This window comes from Martes martes, assembly GCF_963455335.1.
Source record: "Martes martes genome assembly, chromosome: 5".
Lineage (NCBI taxonomy): Eukaryota > Metazoa > Chordata > Mammalia > Carnivora > Mustelidae > Martes > Martes martes.
Window position 1 is genome coordinate 93,637,509 of NC_137892.1, and position 17,961 is coordinate 93,655,469.

Below are 17,961 nucleotides of genomic sequence, written 5' to 3' on the forward strand. Positions count from 1 at the left end.
TAAAATGTTCACGGGTTTTAAAGAAAGTATTTTTGCTCCTCAAGAAGAGTTTTTACTCCATGATTTAAAAAAGTTGAAAACTATTACTTGCCTGTGGGAAGTCATTGATCTCTAATTCTTCCTCATATCTCTTAAAAGATTCATTCTGTCCACCATCCTGTCTCTCCTCTTCTTGTTTCTCCAAAGGCACATAATTGAGCTTGGCATTAATCTTTTCAGCAAGTTGCTCTGCAATGGTTTTGGCAGACACAGTGGGGGCCAGGATGGTGCCACCTCTGAGAATTGCATTGGTGGCCTGTTGCATCACATCCTGCAGTTAAAGAAGACCTACAGTCAAATCTCAAATGAGGGCAGAGATAAGATCAGGATCCTACCACAAATTATTCTCTGGAAAGCCACTAACTAGAAGTATCTTTCTATTGCAGAGCCCTACTCAAGTGCAATTTAGCAGTACATATTAATAGTTTAATATATCTATCTCCCTAACATTGATGAGAAAAATAAAGAATATTCAACTCTATTATTAAAAATTCTACTGGATCATAATTATGTAACTCTTGATATCAAATACAGTAAAATGTTTCTAAAATCATTTATATAACTTTGTGGCTCCTTAGAGTTTCCTCTAAATTAGCATCTTTGTCCACTACCACTGAACTCTCCTCCCCCCACAACCCAAGCCCATGTCCAATAAATGACAGTAAATGACTGACTTACCTTTTTACTTTATTTTGTACTTAAAACTTTTAATTTGAACTTAATTTTACTATATACCTAATGTGGGCAGAACTCTGTAGGTAATACATGACTCAAACCTCAAGCTTTTCTAACAATGAGAAGGTGTGGCTATTTGCTTTCACCAGTAAAGAGTTATTAGCAATAATAATCCCAGAGAATATTAGATTAGGCACTATAATCCCTGTTTTCAGAGGAAGTAAGGCGTGAGTATAGCAGACATTTCACGGTAACTCACTGGCTAAACACCTGATCTTAGCCAAGCAGCAAAGAAGAGATTCTCGCTAGCTCAACAAAACAAACAGAAACCTGAGACTCTAAACCTTGACTGCAGCTGCCTCATTACGTCAGTTCACTAGCGTCTGGCTTGGTCCTTCCAGCTTGGATGTTACAGTACTGAAGCTATCCAGCCCACTGGACAGAGGGCTCTATAGCTCCACAAACTCTCAAAAGCTTCAAAACACTGTTAAAATACACAAACTATTCTTTGGGAATGCTATGAAAGTTTACTCTTAGTTAAAAATTAAGTTGATAATTTTTTAAAAATAGGGGCGCCTGGGTGGCTCAGTGAGTTAAGCCTCTACCTTCAGCTCAGGTCACGATCCCAGCATCCTGGGATTGAGCCCCATGTTGGGCTCTCTGCTCAGCAGGGAGCCTGCTTCCCCCGCTCCCTCTGCCTGCCTCTCTGCCTACTTGTGATCTCTCTCTGTCAAATAAATAAATAAATATCTAAAAAATAATAATAATAATTAATTAATTTAAAAAAGCTCTCAAGAGAAAGATGGTATGTGAAATATTTAACACATTTTCCACTGGTTAAGCCCATGTTAGTTTGAGTTATGTAACCAGGTATTACGCTTCCAAGGAATTGTTTGCGTGCCCAATAAATCATCCAATAAAAGCAGATCAAGAAAGAAAAAGCAGAGTGCGTGGGTAGCTCAGTCAGTTAAGCGACCTAAGCCTTCAGCTCAGGTCGTGATCCCAGGGTCCTGGAATTGAGCCCCACATAGGGCTCCCTACTGAATGGGGAGTCTGCTTCCCCTGTGTCCCTTCCCCCGCTTATGCTCTTTCTCTCTCAAATAAATAAGTAAAATCTTAAAAAAAAAAAAAAAAGGAAAAAGGGAGTTATTTCCTTAAGATTTTGGTAAGCTCAATCAGAATATTACTTTAAAAAACAATCAGCAGCTAACATCCTTCAGTTAGGAGTTCCAAAAAAGGCATTAGGACTTCAGTTAACCATATAAGAGGCATCATCCAAATGCAGTAATTGAAGAATTCTGTATTCAGATTAAGTTAGATTCCCACTAACTCAATGTCTAGAACAACTGGTTCACTTGTGCTGACATAAAAAGTAATGACTAAAACTTGGAACAAATTACTTAATACCTGAGACTCAATGCCCAAATTCTTCTGAGCATTGATTCTAAGAGCCAATCTCTTAGCAATTTCTAATTTCTCAGCATTTCCTGCAGTTGGAGCAGGAACACTGGATGTTCCAGGAGCAGCCATATCTTTAACTCTCTTCTTTGAATTAAACATACTTTCAATTTGTTCATCAATCTAAATAAGAAAAAAAAAGATTAATAAAAATTGGATTAAAAATACCAATTTAGATATATCCACAGAAACTAATAAAAAATATTTCTATCAAATGACTAGAATTAGACACTTATATTTATGTTAATTCAACCACACAGACCAACAGGAAAACAGATCAGCTATTTGTTGAGGGTAGCACATTTTAAAAAATCAGTTACCTATGGCAGGAGAAACGAAAAAGAGTAAAAGAAAGAAAACAGAGAATACAATGCCACATGAACCAAGTGAGCACACTCCTAAGTGGTCCAGAAAATACATCCCAGTTTAGCAATTGAGGAACATGTGCTATCAAGACAGAGCACCCAACATGTTGCAGCTGAGACGTCAGTATGACTTGAGGCTAAATTAAACTGCAATGAAAGAGGCTGGAAAAAGGGCAGTGTAACTCAAGGCCAGTAGGCCACTAAAAATACAGTCAACAGTTCTCAGGGAGAATGGTTCATGCTCCTAAGGCGGGGGTCCCCAAATCCTTCCCAACTTCTAAATGTAAATGGATTTGCCTTAAAAACTGGGTAACAGAAGGGCACCTGGGGGGCTTAGTTGGTTAAGTGTCTGCCTTCAGCTCAGGTCATGATCCTAGGGTCCTGGGGTGGAGCTACACGACAGGCTCCCTGCTCAATGGGGAGTCGGCTTCTCCCTCTGCCCTCTCCTCACTCATGGTCTCTCTCTCTCTCCCCCAAATAAATAAAACCTTAAAAAAATATATTGGGTAACAGAATCAGAAAATAAGGCTTTACTATTTAATTCCTTTGAAACCAAAAAAGGAAAAAAAGTAAGGTTGGTTTCCTCACCAAAGCAAGAAAAAAGGGTGACTGCCTCAGCTCTTCCAGGAGCCATATGAGTCCAACTGTAACTGTGTCATCCTGACTGGACACATCTACCTCATAAGCTATTTGCATTTCCTTTTAAAGATGCCTTCTGCCCAACAATGACTATTGATAATACCCACTAAAGAGACACAAACCCCTTTACATACTTAAATTAAGCTGATAAGGCCTTATGTGCTAAAACTCAATGCCTGGGTAAGGTTTTAAAAATTAATTAGGTGGGGCACCTGGGTGGCTCAGTCAGTTGAAGCATCTGATTCGTGATTTCAGCTCAAGTCATGATTTCAAGGTTGTGAGACTGAGCCCTGCATGGGGCTCCACGCTCAGTGCTGATTCTGTTTGAGATTCTCTCTCTCCCTCCTTCTGCCCTTCTCCCTACTCATGCTTACTGTCTCTCTCACAAATTAATAAATAAGAAAAAAAACTAACCAGAGAGATTCAATGAGATTCAAAATAATGTTCAAGGTAACAAAAAAAAAAACAGGTGGTTTTTTGGGGAGGCTGGGAGGCTCAGTAGGTTAAAGCATACGACTCCTGATTTCTGCTTGGGTCATGATCTCAGGGTTGTGAGATTGAGCCCTGAGTCAGTCTCCATGCTGGGTGTGCATCCTGCTTAAGATTCTCTCTCTTCCTCTGCCCCTACCCACCCTAAAAAAGAAAATAAAACTGGGAGGTGATTTCAAAGCAGGGCCATCAATTCTTTAATACTCTTCTTCTTCAAACGGTGGAGCCTCTCCTTGAGGGTGGGCTGGACTTAGTGACATATTTCTAAGAGACAGAATAAAGTAGTAGTGCCAGTGTGTGACTTTAGACATTAGTCATAAAAGGCCTTAATGCTTCCTCTTTGCTCACTCCTTCAGTTCAATCACTTTGGGAAAAGCCAACTGCCATGTTGCGAGGACACACAGAGGAAAGAAAAGAGGTATCCTGCCAACAACACAGTGAGTGAGCCATCTTAAAAGAACATGATCCTGTATCAGTCAAGCCTTCAGACTGTCATGCCCTGGGACACCAGCTTTACTGCAACCTCAGTGAGACCCAAAGCCAGGACTACAAGCTAAACTAAACTGCTCCTGATCTCCTACCCCAAAAGAAATGTGAGATAATAAATGTTTCTTGTCTTACCTACAAGGTTTTGGATTGATTTGTTACACCATAAGCAAAAACTGTAACACTGACTTAATTAAATTTTAAGTCAGTATGGTATACTAGAAAGAAATGGTGTAGGAGAGAGAGATGTGGGGTCTGGTGCTGTCTGAGCTTAACAGGCAATGTGGCTGTGGGCCAAATACTTTTTCTGGGCATCAAATTCCTCAAATAACAAGATCAGAATGAATTCCTGATTCTAAAATTATGTCCTGAGCTTAGGTTTAATCGAAAAAACAAAACAAAAACAAAACTTCTATGATCAATGATCAAATGTGTTAGAGGATTTCTGAGTTAAACAAGCTTCTTGAACTGAGGATTTTATACATACTTTGATATGCTAATACCATTACTAGTGGTATACACTAGGAAGAGTTTCCAAAAATTATTTTATAACGAAAACATGCTCTTCTAAAGCTACAGCTTCTTTGGGTTCCAAAGGATTCTCTGTGAAACCACGAATATGCTGAGTTCTCAGGGCCCCTCTTCACTGGGTCCCAAATAATGCCATTAGCTAAGACCATGACATCTGAAGTAAGATTGGAATGGGTACAGGGCCTAGCTCATTCCATTAATTGCTATGTAAATCTGAAAAGATTATTTCTAAGTCTCAGTCTCTTCGATTATAAAATGGGAATACTCTTTTGAGTAGCAACCTTGTCTGGATAATGTGCAGAACTAAATGAAGTATTCCCTGTAAAGCATCTGACACAATGCATGGCACTTAGTAACACTCAAAAATGCTAACTATTACTGCTTTTTGTTTTTTAAGTAAACTCTAAATACCCAACATGGGTGGGGCTTACATTCAGGACCCAAAGATGAAAACTCACATGCTCAACCAACTGAGCCCCCCCAGGTGTCCTGCTGACTTCTATTAATGACAATATTCTATAACGATTAAGTTTAACAAAATAAAAATATTAGTACTAATATTATAAAAGACATCGGGAGCCAGGGACTCTTCACACCACTATGGGGGATGCAGACTAGTATTCACTTTGCAGGAGGACAATCTAACAATGTTTCAGAACCAAATTCGATACACCTTTTAGCCTAGCAATTCCATTTACACATTCAACTTCAACTTAATCTGATGAATGTGCAAAATTAAATGCGTAAGAATAAGCAGTAAAGAACAGTTTATGATTAAATATATCCCAAATATGAATATACAGAACCCACATATTCAAAATTAGGGGTTTGATTAAACTGTGGAGCATCCATATAATGAAATATTATGTAACCCTTAAGAATAATGTAAGGGGGCGCCTGGCTGGCTCAGTGGGTTAAAGTTTCTGCCTTCGGCTCAGGTCATTATCCCAGGATTCTGGGATCAGGCCCTGCATCGGGCTCTCTGCTCAGCAGGGAGCCTGCATCCCTTCCTCTCTCTCTGCTTGCCTCTCTGCCTACTTGTGATCTCTGTCTGTCAAATGAATAACAAATAAAAAATCTAAAAAAAAAAATAATGCAAGAATGAGGAGTGCCTGGGTGGCTCAGTCAGTTCAGCAACTAACTCTTGATTTTGGCTCAGGTCATGATCTCAACGTCGTGGGAGTAAGTGCTGGTAGGGTTTGTGCTCAGCAGGAAGTGTGCACGAGATTCTCTCCTACCCCTCCCTCCACTTGGGCATGCGGGCACGCTCTCAAATAAATAGAAATAAATCTTTAAAAATTCACTTTAAAAAAATGTAAGAATGAATTTACTAAAACGAGAAGATTTTAACCTAAGACTATTGTTGTAAAGAAGGTTTATAAAGCAATATGGCCTCATTTTTATGAAAATACATAAATATGGGTAGGCATATGAGAATATACACAGAGACAGAGAAAGGGTGGGGAAGGGCACATACCAAAAAGGTTTGCAAGAACTGGCTATCTCAACAAGAGATAAGAATGGTAAGACCTCCAGGACAAAAGCAACAATGCCTTGTCAACTGGCAAGAATGAGGCTTAGAAAAGGGACACTTACGTCAACTGCAGCATCCTCATCATCTGAATCTTGCAGACCAAGAGCCGCTTTTTGCAACTTTTTCCTCTCATTAGCCAAAGCTTGTTCTGTTTCATCAAACTTGAATCCCTTACCAGAGAACCCACTACTCTTTTTAATTATTTTCCCTTCCTTTCAAGGAAAAATAAAAAAGGTTAGTTTCATACTAAAAAACTTTAGTGTTTAAGAACTTAGGAGTAATTATTTTTCAAGGTCATACAGGTCAATGTAACAAAAACAGTTCATCTAGCACAAGAACAACAAAAAAAGAACTCTACGTAATACTGAGCTGAAGCAAGGGAGGATTTTGTTTTCACTCCTTTTCCCCTCCTAAAGAGATAAAATAATCCTATCAAGGTTTACAAGTATTAAATATTCAACATAATAATGAGCTGCCTAAAAACAATGTGAGTTAAAAAAAAAAACAACTCACAGCTTTCTGCTGATCTTTGAAATCACTCCAAAGTTTCTCCAGATCAGGAGGCACTGCAGTTCCCGACAATTCAAGAGCTTTAATTATGTCACCGGCATAGCGAGCTTGATCTTCTGTGATAAAAGTATATGCATAACCCTAATGAATGATGAAAAAGTGGAACTATTAGGCACTAACAACATGACTCTTACTCAGATCACAAGATAAAATTTGAGGCATCTAGTATATCCTCTTAAGACTAACTTCATTACTAAAGAATTTTTTAAAAAGGAGAGTCCTACTAAATTCTTTAATGCTACAAGTGAAATATCTAAGTTTAATATTTAAAAATAAGCAAAACCAAGGGTGCCTGGGTGACTCAGTGGGTTTGGCCTCTGCCTTCAGCTCGGGTCATGATCTCAGGGTCCTGGGATTGAGCCCTGAATCGGGATCTCTGCTCAGTGGGGAGCCTGCTTCCCCTTCTCTCTCTGCCTACTTGTGATCTTTCTCTCTGTCAAATCAATAAATAAAATCTTTAAAAAAAATTCTGTAGGAAGGTGCTTTCTTTAAAAAAAAATAAGCAAAACCAGAAAATGTGATTTCTTCATGTATATAGAATTATGATTTTAGATAAATGCACAAATGCACTGTCATGCATAGGAATTTTAATATAGTACATTATTTTTCCCCTTTCTGTTTGCATTCCTTTCCTACAAGACCTACTGCACCACTCTATCCCAACTAACTTGTATTAACTTTCTAGGATGTAGCTTTCCACATAATTTTCCCCTACATATTTTTTTTTTTAAGATTTTATTTATTTGACAGACAGAGATCACAATTAGGCAGAGAGGAAGGTAGAGAGAGAGGAAGGGAAGCAGGCTCCCTGCTGAGCAGAGAGCCCGCTGCGGGGCTTGATCCCAGCACGTGGGGGTCCTGACCCGAACCGAAGGCAGAGGCTTTAATCCACTGAGCCACCCAGGCACCCCTCCCCTACATAGTTTTTAAGACCAATAAAAGACTTTTAAAAATTTATGTGTGTGCATATATGTATTTGTGTGTATGTATGCAGATACATACACATGCACAACTCTAGCCTTTTTCTTGCCTGAACCACAAAGCTCCTGGAGGGACACCTGGGAGGCTCAGTCTGTTAAGTGTCTGTCTTCAGTTCAGGTCATGATCCCAAGGTCCTAAGATCGAGTTCTGCATTAGGCTCCTTGCTCAGCGGGGAGCCTGATTTTCCCTCTATCTGCCGCTTCCCCTGCTCGTACTCTCTCTGACAAATAAATAAGCTCTTAAAAAAAAAAAAAAAAAAAAGCAGCTCCTGGAGACATGTGAAACCTAAGGCTTTAGAGAACCCCAGGGAGATGATGTAGCTGACTTCATCTTTTTATAATATGCATATGTGTGTATACAAGTATATATATACACATGTATACATACATGTGTATATGTATACACAACACATATATATATACACACATGTGTACAAAACTATATATATATACACACACATATACAAAAAGTTAGTTACATCAATTCTTTTTTACACATACAACACACCCCCATATGACAGAGACTGGATGTGGACCAAAAAGGCTACAATTTTTACTACGTGCCCCTATACACACTTTCCCAAATCTACAGTATAACTCAGGTTAAAAGAATAAGAGCCATCACTACTTATTAGCTATGTAAGTTTGGGCAAGTAACTTAACTTTCATGCGCCTTAGCTTTTCTCATCTATTAACTGGGGTAATATTATTTACCTCAAAAGGAAACTGTGAGGATAAAGTGAGACAATATGCATGAAAAGCACTGAAAATAGCACTTGGAACGCCATAAGAACTACATAAATATAGCCTATTGTTATTAACATTATTGCTTCACTATGTAGAAATGTCCAGGGTTATATCATCATCAATGCTTCCAACAACAAAATATTTTGCTGCCTTCAAGAAGAATGACTTAGACTTTAAAAAAAAAAAGGATGACTTAGACTATATACTTACCATAGCAAATGGAGCGGGACAGGGGAGTAATGAGAAAAAAGGGTGACAGTTTTGGGAAAGAGTATATTTTATGGTCCTACATGGTAAAAATATTAATGAAAGGGGCACCTAGGTGGCTTAGCTGATTAAGCATCTGCCTTCAGCTCAGGTCATGATGCCAGGGTCCTGGGATCTAGTCCTGCATTGGGCTCCAGGCTCAGCAGGGAGTCTGCTTCTCCCTCTCCCTCTGACCTTCCCTCCCCCGCTCATGCTCCCTCTTTCTCTCTCAAATGAAGAAATGTTGTAAAAAATTTTTTAAAAATTAATCAAAGATCCCAAATTATATACATGTATGTATATACCTACACAGAAATTTTTAGGTAGGGTAAAATAAAAAAACCCTAAAAGAGGACATAAACAATTAATACTATCTGCCTAAATAGAACAGCTGGTTGGTTATTTGACAATTTTAATAATACTATATACAGAAATGATAAATATCAACTAGTCCCCATACTCTGATGATTGATCATTTTCAAAATGTCTTCATAACTCTTATTATTTACTGCTTAAAATTCTACCCCAGAAAACCCCCTATATTTTATTATAATGGAAATCAACTTTAAAAAATTCTTTTTACTTTATTGCCTGCTCTTCCAGTCCGTCCTGCTCTGTGCACATAATCCTCATAATGGTTGGGGCAGCTGTAATTTACTACAAGAATCAGATGTTTCACGTCTAGACCCCGAGCAGCAACAGAAGTAGCTACAAGAAGTTTGCAGGTCCCATTCTTAAAGTCATTTATGATGCTATCTCTGTCATATTGATCAATGCCTGCAAGTGAATTAAAAAAAAGTTATAATATCACACACTGCAATTTAATTTTTCATTTCCTCAGAAACAGAAATAAGTTAAATGCAGAGTAAAGAATAAATCCAATGTACACTGACCACACGTCCACCAACAACAGTATAAAAAATAAAACACTAAAGGCAAGATCAAAGGCTACTGCTATTAATTCATTTATGAATCTTCCAAATCTGCCCTTGTATGGTTCCCTTTCTTGTGTAGAAGGGTTATAAATGCAGAAGCCCCATCTCAGATTCATTTACCTATACCTGTTTAGAAAATAAAAGGCAGGTACATTCAGCCTACATTAACAGGATTCATATCTTTCTCTTTCTCTTATGGGTCAATTAGAGCCCTGCCAATCATTGTTTTTCTGAGCACCAGAAGCAGCATCACATGGGACACTGTTAGAAATGCAAAATCTCAACTCTTACCCCAAACTACTGAATCAGATTCTGTATTTTTAACAAGATCCTTAGGTGATTACATTTTCCTATTAAAGTTTGAAATACACTGGTTAAAAAGTATACACCCAATTGGTTAAATATGTTACCTAAAGAGCCTCGAGGGAACTGATAAAGGAGAATGTAAAATGCCAAAATGTTCTACTGTAAAATACTCAGACTACAAACTGATTTTATGATGGAGAATTTCTAGTAATTATAAAATGGAATGGGGTAAATTCTCAAACCTTGATATTGATTTCTGCAGTAGGAAATATCCTAAGACTTCACTTAAGATTTGAGTTTAAAAATACAGAGAATACTGGGGCGCCTGGGTGGCTCAGTGGGTTAAGCCTCTGCCTTCGGCTCAGGTCATGACCCCAGGGTCCTGGGATTGAGCCCCACATCGGGCACTCTGCTCATCGGGGAGGCTGCTTCCCTCTCTCTCTCTCTCTCTGCCTACTTGTGATCTCTGTCTGTCAATAAATAAATAAAAATCTTTTTTTTAAGATTTTATTTATTTGACAGGCAGAGATCCAAGTAGGCAGTGTGATCTCTGTCTGTCAATAAATAAATAAAAGTCTTTTTTTAAAGATTTTATTTATTTATTTGACAGGCAGAGATCTAAGTAGTCAGAGAGGCAGGCAGAGAGAGTGGAGGAAGCAGGCTCCCCGATGAGCAGAGAGCCCGATGTGGGGCTCGATCCCAGGACCCTGGGGTCATGACCTGAGCCGAAGGCAGAGGCTTTAACCCACTGAGCCACCCAGGCACCCCAATAAATAAAAATCTTAAAAAAAAAAATACAGAGAATACTTAGCATCTTTGTATGTATCAATGTTAATTAATGTTACCTAAAACTTAAATGTACTCTTCAAAGACTGAATTAAAGAAAGTATTTGGGGGCGCCTGGGTGGATCAGTGGGTTAAAGCCTCTGCCTTCGGCTCGGGTCGTGATCCCGGGGTCCTGGGATCGAGCCCCGCATTGGGCTCTCTGCTCGGCAGGGAGCCTGCTTCCTCCTCTCTCTGCCTACTTGTGATCTCTGTCTGTCAAATAAATAAATAAAATCTTAAAAAAAAAAAAAAAGAAAAGAAAAGAAAGTATTTGGAGCTAATGTCAAAGCAAGTGGAATCTAACACTGAACCCAAAAGTCTTGTAAGAAAAAGTAATGGAATCAATATTGATATAAATTAAATTTAAAAGGTATGAAAGCTTTTCAGACTTACATATCCCGACTACTTAACTCAACTGCGCCTACCTTATTCCATGAAGCGAATATAATATGCTAAGTGAAGTATATGGGATAACTGTCCAACAATTAATCCACTTCCTTTTATTTAGTTTTTGGGTTTTTTTCCCCCAAAGATTTTATTTATTTGACAGAGAGAGAGATCACAAGTAGACAGAGAGGCAAGCAGAGAAGGGGGGGAAGCAGGTACCGTGCTGAGCAGAGAGCCTAATGCGGGGCTTGATCCCAGGACCCTGAGAATATCACCTGAGCTGAAGGCAGAGGCTTAACCCACTAAGCCACCCAGGCGCCCCAACCCTCTTCTTTTTAAACATAACCCCAAGTTCCATTCAAATATCCACCCAACACATGGTCATGTATATTAAACCAGAGTTGAGCCTAATTCTCAGTAGTAGGATGTGAATGAATCCCCCTCAGACTTTCTGTGCTAAGGCTGCCTTTATAGTCTTAAAATTAATAAAGATTAAACCCTGAGAGGTTTACTTTACATAAGTCATCTCTATCCATATTTAATGTGTTAGAAACTATAACTGGGGCACCTGAGTGGCTCAGTCAGTTAAGTATCTGGCTTCAGCTCAGTTCAAAATCTCAGAGTCCTAGGATCAAGCCCCATATCAGGCTCCACTCTCAGGGGGGTAAATTTGCTTATCCCTCTCCCTCTGACCCCCCTCAACCACTCGTACTCTTTGTGTCTCTTAAATAAATCAGTAAAATCTTAAAAGAAAAAAAAAAAAAGAAAGGAAGAAACCAGAATGGAGAAAAATTTTTAAGTAGTTATTACCTTATTTAAAAATTTAAAAAAAGCAATCACATATTATAATTGAAAATATTTCTGTGAAAACAACTGTTCCGATATAGTAATTTTTTAAGATGCTTCACAACTTTGTAAATCTCTTTAATGTCTGGCTTAGTAGAGGACAGATGCATTTTGTATCTTTTGCATCCAATCTGGTGTAATATAACATGCCATGAAGCCTTTAGAAAACTACCCTATACACTCCTAATGGAATGAAAGTGGAAAAGGCAAAGCACATAATGAGATTATTACACAAATACTTGTGATCTTATGAACCTCTGAAATTCTCAGAGACCCTCAGGAGTACAATACCTTAAGAACCATTAGTCATTCTGTTTGCTTATGAATGATTCAGGCATAAGCATGTGATGCAATTCTGACAAAAGAGACAAGAGAAGTATGGACAAGGGATTATGGAGGAAAATGTCCTTACTTACAGAAAAAAACACATTTCTGGGGTGCTTGGGTGGCTCAGTGGGTTAAGTATCTGCCTTTGGCTCAAGTCATGATTTCAGTGTTCTGAGATCAAGTCCAGCATTGGGCTCCCTGCACAACAGGGAGTCTGCTTGTTCCTCTGCCCCTCCCCCCATTCATCCTTACTCTCCCTCTCTCTCAAATCAATAAATAAAATCTTACAAAAAAAGAAAAAGAAAAAACACACATTTCCCTCAATGAAGGAAAAACTATTTATTGGGCCAACCCTCCTGCAGATAACAACTATGAATTCTAAATAAAATCTTTAAAAAAAAAAAAGGAAACAAAAAATACATAAATTGGACTTCAAAATTTAAACTTTCGTGCATCAAAGGACTACCCAGAGGGTGAAAGGACATCCACAGAACGTGAGAAAATATATGTAAATTGTACATCTGATAAGGGACTGCTATCTAGAATATATAAAGAAATCCTACAATTCAGCAATGGGAAAAAAAAAAAAAAGCTCGTTAAAAATAGGCAAAAGCAGGGCACCTGGGTGGCTCAGTGGGTTAAAGCCTCTGCCTTTGGCTCAGCTCACGACCCCAGGATCCTGGGATGGAGCCCCACATCTGGCTCTCTGCTCAGCAGGGAGCCTGCTTCCTCCTCTTTCTCTGCCTGCCTCTCTGCCTACTTGTGATCTCTGTCAAATAAATAAATAAAATCTTTAAAAAATAATAGTAATAAATAAATAAACAAGTTATTAAAAAAAATGGGCAAAAGCCTAGAATATTTCTCCAAAGAGGATGTACAAATACCAAATAAGCACCTATAAAGATGCTCAATCTCAGTCATTAGAAAAATGGAAATCAAAACCACAATGACATACTACTTCACATTCACTAGCAGAGCTATTATTAAAACAAGAGAAAACAACAAGCTGTGCCTGGGTGGCTCAGAGGGTTGGGCATCTGCCTTTGGCTCAGGTCATGATTCCAGGGTCCTGGGATTGAGCCCCACGTTGGGCTCCCAACTTGGTGGGAAGCCTGCTTCCCTCTCCTTCTGTTGCTCCCCCTTCTTGTGCTCTCTAGCTCTCTCTCTGTCAAATGAATAAATAAAATCTTTTTTTTTAAAAGATTTTATTTATTTGACAGACAGATCACAAGTAGGCAGAAAGGCAGGCAGAGAGAGAGGGGGAAGCAGGCTCCCTGCCAAGCAGAGAGCCCGATACGGGGCTCGATCCCAGGACCCTGAGATCATGACCCGAGCCGAAGGCAGAGGCTTAACCCACTGAGCCACCAGGCACCCCAAATAAATAAAATCTTTAAAAGAAAAAAAGGAAAAACAACGAGTGCTGGACAGGCTGTGGATAAACTGGAACCCTACAGCACTGCTGGTGAGAGTACAAAATGGAGCAACGGCTATAAAAAATAGTATGGTGGTTTCTCAAAAAGTTAAAAATAGACTTACCATATGACCCAGCAATTCCACTTGCAGCTATACACCCAAAAGAAATAAAAACAGGAACTCCAACAGATACTTGTACACCAGTGTTCAAAGTAGCATTATTTACAGAAGCCAAAAGGCAGAACAACACAAGTGTCCATCCACAGATGAATGAAAAAAGGAAATGTGGCATATGCATGCAATGGACTATTACTTAGCATTAACAAATAGGGAATTCTTCTAACACCATACTTAAAAATAAACTCAAAATGGGTTAAAGACTTAAATGTGAGAACTGAAACCATAAAAATCCTAAAAGAGAGCACAGGCACTCTGACACCAGCCAAACCAACATTCTCATAGATACATCTCCCGAGGCAAGTCAAATAAAAACACAACTGAGCCTGGCTAGCTCAGTCAATGGAGTTTGCAACTCTTGATCCTGGGATTGTAAATTCAAGACCCGCACTGGCAAAGAGATTACTTAAAAATAAAATCTTTAAAAAATATAATAATAAAACAAAGAAGGGCTCCTGGGTGACTCAGAGCAAAAAGAATGAAACGTATTTGCAACAATGTAGACGGAACTAGAGGGTATTATGCTAAGCAAAATAAGTCAGAGAAAGACAAATACCATATGCTCTTACTCATACGTGGAATTTAAGAAACAAAACAGGGGGCGCCTCCGTGGCTCAGTGGGTTGAAGCCTCTGCTTTCAGCTCGGGTCGTGATCTCAGGGTCCTGGGATCGAGCCCCGCATCGGGCTCTCTGCTCAGCGGGGAGCCTGTTTCCTCCTCTCTCCCTGCCTGCCTCTCTATCTGCTTGTGATCTCTCTCTGTCAAATAAATAAATAAAATCTTTAAAAAAAAAAAAAAAGGAAACAAAACAGATGAGCATAGGGAAAGGGAGGTCAGAGAGGGAGGGGAGATGAAGTCAGAGAAGGAGACAAGATGAAGTCAGAGAGGGAGAGAAAACATAAGAGACTTTTAATCATAGGAAACAAACTGAGGGTTACTGGAGGGGAGGGGAGAGAGGAGATGGGGTAACTGGGTGACAGACATTAAGGAGGGCATGTGATGTAAGGAGCACTGGGTATTATATAAGACTGATGAATCACTGACCTCTTCCCCTGAAACTAATAATACATTATATGTTAATTAATTGAATTGAAATTTTTAAAAATCGGCAGAAGACATGAACAGACACATGTTCAAAGAAGACATCTAGATGGTCAAGAGACAAATGGAAAGATGCTCAACACTACTCATGAGGGAAATGCAAATAAAAACTACAATGAGATATCACTTCACACGTGTTAGAAAGGCTAAAATCAACAACATGAGAAACAACAAGTGTTGGTAAGGATGTGGAGAAAAAGGAATCCTCAAGCACTCTTGGTGGGAACGCAAATTGGTGTAGCCACTGTGGGAAGACTGTATAGAGATTCCCCAAAAACTTAAAAATAGAACTACCCTACAATCCAGTAATAGCACAACTGGGTATTTACCCAAGGAATACAAAAACACTCATTCAAAAGGACATATGCACCCCTAGGTTTATAGCATTATTATTTAAAATACAGAAGCAAGGGAACCTGGGTGATTCAGTCACCGAGCGTCTGCCTTCGGCTCAGATCATGATCCCAGGTCCTGGGACTGAGCCCTGTGTTGGGGTCCCTGCTCTGTGGGAAGCCTGTTCCCTTTCTCCCAATCCCCCTGCTGGTGTTCCCTCTTTCACTGTGTCTCCCTCTGTCAAAAAAAACAAATAAATAAATATGCAAGTAAATAAATAAATAATTTCAGAAATAAGTAAATAATCCAATAAAAATATGGAAGCAGCCCAAGTATCCATCAATAGATGAATGGATAAAGATGTAGGGTGTGAGGTGCCTGGGTGGCTCAGTGGGTTAGGCCTCTGCCTTCGGCCCAGGGCATGGTCCCAGGGTCCTGGGATCGAGCCGGCATCGGGCTCTCTGCTCAGCAGGGAGCCTACTTCCCTTCCTCTCTCTCTGCCTGCCTCTCTGCCTACTTGTGATCTGTTTGTCAAATAAATAAATAAAATCTTTAAAAAAAAAAAAAAGATGTAGGTATATGTGCGCATATATACAAGAAACAGACTCTTAACTAGAGCACAGACTAAGAGCTACCCCTGGAGATGTTGGGGGGGGAGGGTGAAATAGGTGATGGGAATTAAGAGTACACTTACGACAAGCACTAAGTGATGTGTAGAATTATTAAATCACTATATTATACAACTGAAAGTAATACAGACTGTGTTAACTATACTAGAATTAAAATACTTACTAAAAAAATAAGAATTCTGGGGGCACCTGGGTGGCTGTCAGTTAAGCATCTGCCTTCAGCTCACGTCATGATCCCAGGGTCCTGGGATCAAGCCCCACACTGGGCTCCCTGCTCAGCGGGGAGTCTGCTTCTCCCTCTACCTCTGCTTGCCTCTCTGCCTACTTGTGCTCTCTCTCTCTCTCTCTATCTCTGTCAAATAAATGAATAAAATCTTAAAAAAAAAAAAGAAAAAAATAAATTCTGATACATGATAAAACATCAATAAGCCTCATAGAAAATTCTGCCACTGATTTACATACTTAAAAATAGTTAAAATAGTAAATTTTACATAATGTATATTTTAACCCAGTAACAAAAAAGGGGGAAAATATGAGGTACTTTCAAACATTAAAAGTTAACCAAATATATACCATCAAAGTATCTAAAAGCCCTTTTAATTACATCCACAATGACATATGGTATGGTAGACTGTATTTTCCAAAGATGATAGCAGAAGTATGGCCTATTCTATATACTCTTCTGCATAGGGAATGACCCTCATATCAAGAATTGGGAGTCTATGCCTCTATCCCCTTGAATCTCAGCCAGTCCTGGGACTATTTTGACCTATAGAATATTGTGAAAATGAAAGTTCTGCCAATTCCCAGTACCATCCTTAACTGGCCTTATCAGCTTTTGGTCCTTGCCTTCCAGCCAGGTAGTCCCACGGAGAGGTCTGCAAAGGGAAGCACCATCACCCCTGGCCAATTGCCTTACTGAACTCAGTCTAGAGCCAGGGCCAACACGCCAGCCACCTAAGTTAAGGCAATTTGGAAATGGACCCCCAGTCCCAATTAAGCCACCCCAGTAGATACAACATGAAACAGAAACTAGATAATATGTGCTGAGCTCCACCCGAAGTGCAGATTTATAAATAAATGACACTTGCCACTAAATTTTGGGGTGGCTGATTACAAAGCCACTGACCGCCAGAACACTTAGTGTTCTAAGTCCCACATATATTTAACAATGGAAATGTTACATCAAAACTAAAATGTTGGGGTGCCTGGGTGGCTCAGTGGGTTAAAGCGTCTGCCTTCGGCTCAGCTCATGATCCCAGGCTCCTGGGATCAAGCCCCGCATCAGGCTCTCTGCTTGGCAGGGAGCCTGCTTCCCCCCTCTCTCTGCCTGCTTCTCTGCCTACTTGTGATCTCTGTCTGTCAAATAAATAAATAAAATCTTTAAAAAAACAAAAAACCAAAATGTTATTTTCAATTAAAGGTCTAATGTAAATCATGAAAATTCTAAGTAGCATGGCACAATGGAAAGGATTTAACATGAAACAGAAAACGTTAAGTTCAATTTCTCTTTATCTGATTAATGGCTATACAGTTTGGTCAAACCAATGTCTTCTTTTCTTTATCTCTAAGATGGAACAACAATAATACTGAACCTCCCCATAGAGTTGTGAATAAAAACCGAGACAGATGATATGAAATCTGGCTCTAAATTACAGTACATGGTAAATACTATCATTCAGAACACAGCAGTGCTTGGCCAAATTAACTACTCAACAGATACTTCACTAAACATTACCTCCATGAAGGGACATGCAAGGATAAGATGCTCTCATTAAATCTTTCAGAAGACCATCAGCATGTTCCTGCTTATCCACAAATATAATGACAGATCCTGATTCTTGATAATGGCCAAGAAGCTCAAGTAACTTCAAGAATTTCTTTTCTTCTTCAATCACAATCTGAAAATATCAAGTTGTACCAA

At 39.2% G+C, this 17,961-nt stretch overlaps 1 protein-coding gene across 1 annotated transcript in view; it reads right to left on the reverse strand.

Moving 5' to 3' along the window:
- The window catches only part of DDX46 (DEAD-box helicase 46), a 71,078-nt gene that overhangs the window by 11,984 nt on the left and 41,133 nt on the right, over positions 1–17,961 (reverse strand). The window contains exons 15-20 of the mRNA XM_080803596.1: positions 17,776–17,938; positions 9,343–9,536; positions 6,730–6,867; positions 6,279–6,428; positions 2,122–2,295; positions 92–310 (exon numbers count right to left, since the gene is read on the reverse strand). Of these exons, the coding sequence (XP_080659722.1) occupies positions 92–310; positions 2,122–2,295; positions 6,279–6,428; positions 6,730–6,867; positions 9,343–9,536; positions 17,776–17,938 (1,038 nt within the window). The remainder of the gene's footprint in view (positions 1–91; positions 311–2,121; positions 2,296–6,278; positions 6,429–6,729; positions 6,868–9,342; positions 9,537–17,775; positions 17,939–17,961) is intronic.